We start from the raw sequence: 8436 nt of genomic DNA on the forward strand, positions 1-8436 counted from the left end.
CTACTGGGCAACGTTGTCCAGGATAGTTATAATGCCACAGGCGATGCGCCCCCCAACCGTATCCTCTTCGCCCTGGAACGAGATCGGATTGTTGATCGATAGGTCCGGAAACCGGTAGACTTCCGACGGCTTCTCGTGTATCACGATCGAACGCCCGACGATGCCCGCGAATCCGAACAAGTTAATGTACGGACTGTGGAAATCAATCATCGCATTGCCGTCCTCCTTCACATCGATGTTACCAATCTGGGCGAGTAGAAGGGAAATCAATCAATCACACCGCGCGTAACAATCATCGAAGAACCAGACGGCTTCAACTTACAATACTGCTGCGGAAGTGCGGCCCGGTTGACTTGCAACCCTCGCGCATATCTCCGAATGCGTGGACGTGTACCGCGTGCTTGCCGACCGGTAGGCCGGTGACGTTGATGGCCGTTTCCACGTGGCCCGGTGCCCACTGACGAAACGTTATCGTACCCATGATTTGCTGCTCCGGATTATCCGCCACCAGGGTGGCGCCTGCCTTCCAGGATGGTTCCGGCTACGGTGGCCGTGATATGGTGGGATCATCGTTGGGAACAATGGGTGAGAAAAGAAGCAAAACAAAAATAGCGGAGATAGAAAACTTCCATGAATGCATTTTAATCGCTTATCGTAAGATCAGTAGCTCGTTCTAAAGCGTTGATCTAAAGACGCTTAGTTTTTTCACCGCGGCTGCACAATAAACATTCACGCACAAATATTAAAGCAAACGCAATAGAAACAATGTAAGATCGATTAAAAAGTGCCTTGAAGGCCGCGTTGCCTCCAAGGCCCATGCCACACACACACACGCTTTATCATCCAGCATTTTCTGCTGAGTTGGGATTTTCCTCTAAATTGATCATTTGCAGTAAGGTCATCTCAGATGGTTTAGATTGATAATTTATCATAAAGGCTGACTGTAAGTGAGAAATATTTCACACAAAACAATATTAACCCATTTATACATGACAAAATATGTCAAAAATTTCACAGTTCGTTATTATCACGTTGTTTGATGCCAAAGTTCCACACTCAAATTTGGATATGCACTTTTTAAAACTTGTTGTATGGATCACGCTAAACTCTCTAAGCAGCTTACCCTCGGCAGAATTTCAAATCCTCGAAAGCCTCTCGGTCCGAGTGGAATACCACTTCCGGTGCCACCGCCCGGGCCAAATCCCACCGTCGGGTCAATGATTTCCACGTCGTCAGTTAGCCGTCCACCGAACGCCGCCTGTGCGCCGACCGACATCCAGAAAACTGCTCCTAAAAGGGACATTTGAACGATCGCTTTCCACAACGGTGCCATTTTTAAGCGCTTCTGGTTTCACAAATTCACCGACACGAAAATTAATAACGGCGGTCCACTAGCATCCGCGACTTGTATCCAACTAAACGAGTCGATGCAATTGGAGGTAAGATTTATTGATGCTGCACTATTGCAACCCTGTCGAAGCGACCGCCGGTAGGAGATGGAGGGAGGGTTCGCCAAAGGGCAATGAGTGTAGAATGTGGCTAGGGGAAATTAATTACCGAACGGTTAGTATGGAAGGGTTGGGAACCTTCGACTAAAACGCATTCGGAACTGCGTACGATGCGTATGCTTTTGCGCACGTGCCTAGCGACCAAATATCTTCCATTTTACCAAGATAAGTAACTTTTTTCTGTTTCACAAGTTTGAATGTAGGAATGTGTATAATAATAATAATAATAATAATTTTTGAATTTAAGAAAATGTTATCACAAATGGCTTTTTTTTTCTTTGAAAAAGTGCATTCAGCCACTTCTCCAACAGCAACTGGAAGAAGGGCGGATTTACGTTTCGGCCTATGATTAGCACGAAGCAGCTTGATTGCATGTTTGAGTAAAAATATGCAGCAATGATGGGTGGGAAACCGAACCGTCAATGAAGGTTTCGCATCCGACAGGGGGGAGCTCGCTATCAGCAGATGATGCAGTTGGGTGAGATGCATGACGGTTGGTTTGCGCAATCTCTACTGCCGGACTGGACTGTCTCTTTAGGTCATCGGTCTCGGATGGTTGCGGATCGCAGATGGGTGGATGCACAAATTATTACCGCGCTTGACCTGAGATGTTGTTTCTTTTTTTTCGAATGCAACTTGTGTGTCGTATGACCCTCAAGACCAAACTGCACTTGCGGTTTCGTTCTAGGTTGCTTGTACAAACATGTTCTTCGAGACGATCGGCGCTCTACAATATACTTACGTAAACTGATAACTATAGTTTCAGTTGAAATTATTTTCATTCAAACCGATCTTTTCTAATGCTTACCTTCCATAATTTCAAATCAATAAATACCACGTGGAACCGGTAAGCGTGTACTTTCGACCATGTGCTTTGATTCTCACACCAATCATATTCATATGTAGACTACTGCTCAATGCTTACTCCGAACCAGATACTTAATTATATCAATTACATCTTCAACCTTAGGGAAAGACAAAACAAAGGTTTCCGAAACATCCGCATCCCTTATAAAAACAACCGGAGTTCTCCGTTCGAATTCATTTCCGGTGTTTCCAGACATTGCATCTGTTTCGTGATGACCATTAGCACGTGGTTTGCATTGTGTTTCTTCTGTGTTGCAATCGTAGTTGGCCATGAATCAAGTACGCCCAGTGGAATCGATGCATCGCACACTGCGATCGATCAACGCGTGGCCGCAGTTCGGGATTTAATGGCGCATCTGGCTGGACCCCATCGATTGCTCGTACTAACGTGTTGGCCAGTGAACCTCCGTTACCAGCTATGGCAGACGATACAACGTGGAGCTGGGTCCGGCCACATGCCTACCGCGATACAGTTTGGTGATATCAACACGAGCAATTTGCCCTGGAAGGATCAAAACCAACACCTAGTGATAATATTGGTGGACTTGGCCTGTCCAGGTACCAAGGATCTGCTTCAGAACGCCGATCAGCTGCTTTACAATCGTGTCCGCTGGCTCGTACTTCATAGCACAAAGGAAAAAGCATGGAAGGATTGTAACGAGTATAAAGTCCTCGACCGATTGCCACTTTTCATCAGCAACGAACTGTTCTACTTCTGTACCGATCCGATTACGAACCGCCATCTTGTCCGCCAACAGTATCGCCTCTCGGTCACGAAGCCAACAGAGTTGATCACCGAAGTCTTTGGCGTCTGGGAACCGACGCAGGGCGTAGTGCTTGCTGCCGGTCATGGATCCCTGATAACGTCCATGCGGAGACAAAACTTTAACCAATTTCAACTACGTGCTTCTATTGTCATCCTACACAATGAAACGCTGAACCATCTGGACGATCTACAGTAGGTATCAGTCGATTGAACATTTAATTTGCAGTTCAATCTGGAAAGCATAGAACTGATTGGTTTTTGAAGGATACTCCTCAATACCTCCTCATTGAAAATACCTTCATTTTTGTTTCCATAGTGATAAACATATCGATACGATATCCCGCGTCAACTATCAGCTCACGAAAGTCATTGCCCAAGCCCTCAACGCCACCGTGAGCTTCACATTCGTCGACTCCTGGGGCTACCGGGATCCGAATACGGGTCGCTACAACGGCATGATCGGTGAACTGCAGAGCGATCTGGCGGATCTGGGCGGAACGGCGATGTTCTTCACACAGGATCGCATCCACATCATCGACTACCTGTCCATGACCACCCCGACGCGAGTTAAATTCGTGTTCCGTGCACCGAAACTCTCCTTCACCGACAACGTGTTCGTGCTCCCGTTCGACCAACCCGTCTGGTACTGTACGATCAGCTTCATTCTCCTGTCCGGTGTCCTCTTGGCGGTCGTTTTACGCACCGAACAGCGGTACGCCATCGGAAGCGATGGCACTGGCCCACCAGCAAGGCTTTCCGATGCACTGCTGAATGTGTTCGGTACCACGTGCCAGCAGGGTTCATTCATCGAACCGAAGACTCCCCCTTCGCGCTGTCTTATTTTGCTCTGCCTCGTGGTACTGATGTTCCTCTATGCCAGCTACTCGGCCAACATCGTCGCTCTGATCCAATCGCCGTCGACGAAAATTCAAACATTGGACGATTTGCTCGCCTCCCGGCTGAAGACCGGTGCTGAGGATACGGTCTACAATCGCTACTACTTTCAGGTAAGTGCAAGGGGAACAATCCGGAAACACGGTTCTCGTTTGGAAATGTCATCCTCTATCTTCCAGCACCAAACGGAACCCATCCGCAAGGCACTGTACGAGCGTAAGATGCGCAATAGGGATGGCACGGAAAACTTCCTGCCACTGGCCGAGGGCGTTGAGGCCATCCGGCAGGGACACTACGCGTTCAACGTCGAGCTCGGTGTGTGCTACAAGCTGATCAGCGAAACGTTTCAGGAGGAGGAAAAGTGTGGCCTACAGGAGCTCGAATACCTCAAGGTGATCGATCCGTACTATGCGGTGCAGAAAAATTCCTCCTTCCGCGAGCCGATACGCATCACGCTGTTCAAGCTGCGCGAGTTCGGCATCCAAGGGCGCGAAAATACGCTCCTCTACACCAAGAAGCCCCGATGTACCGGTGGTAGCAGCTTCATACCGGTTTCGATCGTGGACGTTTGGCCCGCACTGATGACGCTCGGGTGGGGCTATCTGTTGACCGTTTGTCTGCTCATTGCCGAACAGCTGTGGTTTCGGACGCGCGGAAGATTACTACCAACCGATGTTTACTTTCAACATTAATGTATTTCTTAAATCTTATTTAATTCACATTTCTTATTTATTTCGTATGGATGCTATGTTCTCTTACGGAACCTATGTATCTCGCAGCCGCATATTTTGCAGTTAAATGGTAAAAAAAAATAAAGGCACAACCATTTACGAATGGCGTTAAAACGAGAAAAACAGATCGAATTCACATATTTTTGGTTTCACCACTCCGCTAGGCGGGTGACGGAATTAGTGATGTTTAAGAAAATCCTTGCGCGTAATAATACCCCGGACGCGATTCTCGGACGAAACCACCATCAGATGGCGGAGTCCGAGCGCACGGAACAGCTGGAAGATCCGTGGCACCGACGTCCCCTCCTCTACGCTGTACGGTGATGGATTCATAAACATGTTCATGTTGACGGAAAAATCACCACTACATTTGTCCTCGTTAACGTGCAGCTCCTAGGGGTTAAATGTGAAGATGGGAACGTATATGTCGTCGCTTTAGAAAGGGGGTCGGGTTTAACTTACGTCAACGGCGGGATATCGCGGGTACTCTTCGCGGAACGCTTCAATACTGACGGTGGATTCCCAGAAGCGACTGGATTCTTGATAGAAGCTGCGTTTCAAAATCACCACCAGCTGTGAGCGCAAGATCAAACCGATCAGCCGCCCGTTGACGCGTGATCCCTGCAAAGGTTAACAGTACAATATTGAGCCATCTTTCCGATCTTCTTCTTTCTGAGCCATAGGCAAAACTTACATCATCCCCATCCTCGATCACGGGGAATCCATTGTGCGTGGTGTTCTTGAGAATATCGAGCAAGTATTGGACCTTTTCCTCGACACGCACACAAACGACCGGTCGGGCCATGATATGGCGTGCCGAAAGTTGCTGATACTCCGGTTCGACGTGCCACGGGAGCATCGGAACGCGGGAAGATTTGATCTGCGTGTCGTAGATACCCTCGTTAAAGTAATCGCCGCACCACTTGGCGCACATCAGTGTCAGCATTATCGGCAGGATGAAGCCAATGTTTCCGGTCGTTTCCAGTATGATAACACTCAGACTGAGCGTCATCCGTACAACACCACCAAGCTGGGCGGCGGCTCCGATGAGGGCGTACTTTCCCGGTGCGACAAAAGCCTGCAACAAAAAAGCATCTGTCGTTAGATACCTTCCAATAAACCGAGCAAATGCACACTCACACTTGAAGCAGGGAAGGCAAGGACCATAAAGGAAGCAGTCAGTCTACCCCAAGCGGCACCAATAAGGAGTGTGGGAATGAAGATTCCTAGCGAAACACTTAACCCATAAGTGATACAGGACAGCGGATAGTAGATGATCACAAATACCGCTAGAGTTAGAATCTTGTGTGATCCGGGTGGATCGTGGAACAGAGCCTTCACCGTCGCCTCGGGTGTCTGGAACCAGAGTGCCGCTGCCGCATTGTATTCGTTGTCCTCACAGAAAAGCTGAACAGGATGTTCGGTCGGATCGTTTCCGAGCGGCTTGCAATCGTTGATTGTGTATGCCATGATGCAGGCAAAAGTAGCTCCCAGCATCGCAACGAACGCCGCTTCGAGCACCTTTGCCCAGCGTGGCTTGATGGCGTGCGAGCGGAATTTGTTCAGACGACTGTTGAGAGCGTTCCATACGGCGCCGGTACATCCACCGAACACGCCCATCAGCATAAAGATCGGCAGCTCAAAGTACTCGAACGGTAGCGGCGCAAACTCGCCCAAATTAAACAAACCCCTGTACCGGAAGCTGCTTAGTCCGTGGTACGCCGAAAGGATAATGTTGAGCGTGAACGAGCTGATGATCGAGGCATAAAACGTACGCCAGATAAGGCTCTGGTTCCAGAAGCTGGCGGCTTCCTCCAGCGAGAACAGAGTCCCTCCGATCGGTGCCCCGAACGCTGCTGCAACGCCGGCGGCCGCTCCGCTTACAACGAAATCGCGCTTCTCGTGATCATCGCGGAAGTGTTTGAGAATTTTCAAATCGCGCCGAAACGTGGTACTTTTGCCCTGCGATATTCCAGCCGCGATGACCGCACCACTGTGTATCATCGGACCTTCCTTGCCTCCCGCCAGTCCACCGATCACGGACGTAGCCACACCGACCGCCTTCACGGCCAGCGTTTTGATGCGAACGATGCGCGGTACCTTCACACCGTTCAGGTAGCATTTTACCTGCGGTATACCGCTTCCGGCGGCCACCGGTTCGACGTACGCCACCAGTGTGGCCCCGATAACGACCGGCACCAGGTTGAGCAGCGACCACCACAGATAGGGAATGCTGAGGTCGCCCCGGATCACGTTCACATCGACCTGGCGCTTGAGGAAACCATACTTCACTCGCGACACCTCTTCTATCACGATGTTTATGCAACATGCAACCAGTGCCGTGAACACGCCTATCTGCAGCGATATGACCCAGCGCGAGAAATCCTTCTTGACGGTGAACTTTGGCTCGATTTTTGTCTGGTCGCGACGCCAAAGCACATTCTCGCACACATCGTAATCCAAGCTCTGGAAGGAAGGAAAGAAACAAAGAGATTATGAATTGTGCAACTTGTGTCAAATAATAAGCTCAACCTCGTCAGTGTCTCTTTGGCAGCGACCCTGCATTTCACTGCATCCGATCGCTAACTGCGTTCTACGTGCTGATCGTTCGTTGAATTGTGTTCTAATGCCCCATTGCAACGCCCTTATGCTTTCCCGTGCTATTGCTCATACTTTCAGTAGTGCTTGAAGTCTCGTTATCTGGTCAATGTTATGTTAAGCATACACATTGGTTGGTCATATTGACTTATGCATGGTTTTACGGTTTATAACACAAGCCTTTACTTGGGGATAAGAGGAAATGAATCACTATATCCACTACACGAGGACCTTCTGTATAGTCGCCATGCGATAAAGGGAAACCCCTAGTAAACGATCTTTGGCATGCCGTTAGGTCAAAGAAGAGTGACAAGGCACAGCAAAGCTTTCATAAAAACAAACTACTAAGTACAAACTACTTCAAACATGTGCTTCCAGTTAAGCCAAATTAAATGAAGATATAGCAAAGTCTTACCTCATATTGAGACGCTTCTTTTGATCGATGATTTACGTTAAATGCCGGCTCCATATCCTCGTCATTACCTGTGACAGGGATATTATAATCCGTTGGATGCTATGGAAAGAAAATGGCAATAGAAACAGTTGTCAACCGTCTGCGTTGAAGTGGTTATAGCGTAAACTTACATTTTCCGAAGAATGGCGCCGATTACGGACACCCGCGGGACGCGTTTGGACTGTTGCGCCATCCCCATCAGAATCATCCTCGATCAATCGGTTTCCCATCGTCATGGTTGAATAAAACTAGGCAGTTTCCAGGAGCTACGCAGAAACTACCGTATGATTCACGCGACGTTAAAAGTACAATAACGTGGAGATTGTTACTGATAATAACATAAAAGAACGCGTCGTTTCAGTGATGAGTAATCGGTCTTAGCAACAATTAAAAAAAAAGGCAACAAGACGTTGAACCAGCATAAGAAGGTGATGAAATGTTTAGAAAACGAAAAAGAGGTTTCTTCTATGTAGATAACAAAATTGGTCTTCACATGGTGGATTACAAGAGTTTATCACATAGCTATTCCATTTCTTCACAGTATTTTGGCACGCACGTCGAGTCTTATCATGTATTCCGATCAACTTTAGCTGCCGTAGGCACAATCAAATTCCCTTT

The 8436-nt window shown here is 48.2% G+C and overlaps 3 protein-coding genes across 3 annotated transcripts; 1 reads left to right on the forward strand and 2 right to left on the reverse strand.

The window, feature by feature from the left end:
* LOC131294764 (superoxide dismutase [Cu-Zn]) lies at positions 1–1333 on the reverse strand. The gene is made up of 3 exons (XM_058322809.1): positions 1124–1333; positions 323–541; positions 1–246 (listed from the first exon to the last, which is right to left on the reverse strand). The coding sequence occupies exons 1-3, from the start codon at positions 1331–1333 to the stop codon at positions 1–3; spliced, it is 675 nt and encodes a 224-aa protein (XP_058178792.1).
* A 1497-nt stretch (positions 1334–2830) lies between these two features.
* On the forward strand, positions 2831–4727 carry LOC131294765 (ionotropic receptor 75a-like). Its single transcript, XM_058322810.1, has 3 exons — positions 2831–3333; positions 3458–4148; positions 4215–4727. The coding sequence occupies exons 1-3, from the start codon at positions 2831–2833 to the stop codon at positions 4725–4727; spliced, it is 1707 nt and encodes a 568-aa protein (XP_058178793.1).
* A 118-nt stretch (positions 4728–4845) lies between these two features.
* Positions 4846–8054, reverse strand: LOC131294766 (H(+)/Cl(-) exchange transporter 7). Its single transcript, XM_058322811.1, has 6 exons — positions 7950–8054; positions 7780–7878; positions 5907–7232; positions 5461–5844; positions 5229–5387; positions 4846–5159 (listed from the first exon to the last, which is right to left on the reverse strand). Exons 1-6 carry the CDS (start codon positions 8052–8054, stop codon positions 4944–4946), a joined length of 2289 nt encoding a protein of 762 aa, XP_058178794.1. The 3' UTR covers positions 4846–4943.
* Between the last annotated feature and the right edge of the window lie 382 nt (positions 8055–8436).

This window comes from Anopheles ziemanni, chromosome 2 (assembly GCF_943734765.1).
Source record: "Anopheles ziemanni chromosome 2, idAnoZiCoDA_A2_x.2, whole genome shotgun sequence".
NCBI classification, from domain to species: Eukaryota; Metazoa; Arthropoda; class Insecta; order Diptera; family Culicidae; genus Anopheles; species Anopheles ziemanni.

Excerpts from the sequence above, each read along its gene's own strand:
- LOC131294764 (XM_058322809.1), bottom strand. The coding sequence starts at position 1,333 with ATGGCACCGTTGTGGAAAGCGATCGTTCAAATGTCCCTTTTAGGAGCA. Across the intron at positions 542-1,123 it reads GATTTGAAATTCTGCCGAGG|CCGGAACCATCCTGGAAGGC; the intron begins GTAAGCTGCTTA and ends CGGCCACCGTAG. Across the intron at positions 247-322 it reads CGCACTTCCGCAGCAGTATT|ATTGGTAACATCGATGTGAA; the intron begins GTAAGTTGAAGC and ends CTACTCGCCCAG.
- LOC131294765 (XM_058322810.1), top strand. The coding sequence starts at position 2,831 with ATGCCTACCGCGATACAGTTTGGTGATATCAACACGAGCAATTTGCCC. Across the intron at positions 3,334-3,457 it reads AACCATCTGGACGATCTACA|TGATAAACATATCGATACGA; the intron begins GTAGGTATCAGT and ends TTGTTTCCATAG. Across the intron at positions 4,149-4,214 it reads ACAATCGCTACTACTTTCAG|CACCAAACGGAACCCATCCG; the intron begins GTAAGTGCAAGG and ends TCTATCTTCCAG.
- LOC131294766 (XM_058322811.1), bottom strand. The coding sequence starts at position 8,054 with ATGACGATGGGAAACCGATTGATCGAGGATGATTCTGATGGGGATGGC. Across the intron at positions 7,879-7,949 it reads GGCGCCATTCTTCGGAAAAT|CATCCAACGGATTATAATAT; the intron begins GTAAGTTTACGC and ends TTCTTTCCATAG. Across the intron at positions 5,160-5,228 it reads CGCGATATCCCGCCGTTGAC|GAGCTGCACGTTAACGAGGA; the intron begins GTAAGTTAAACC and ends TTTAACCCCTAG.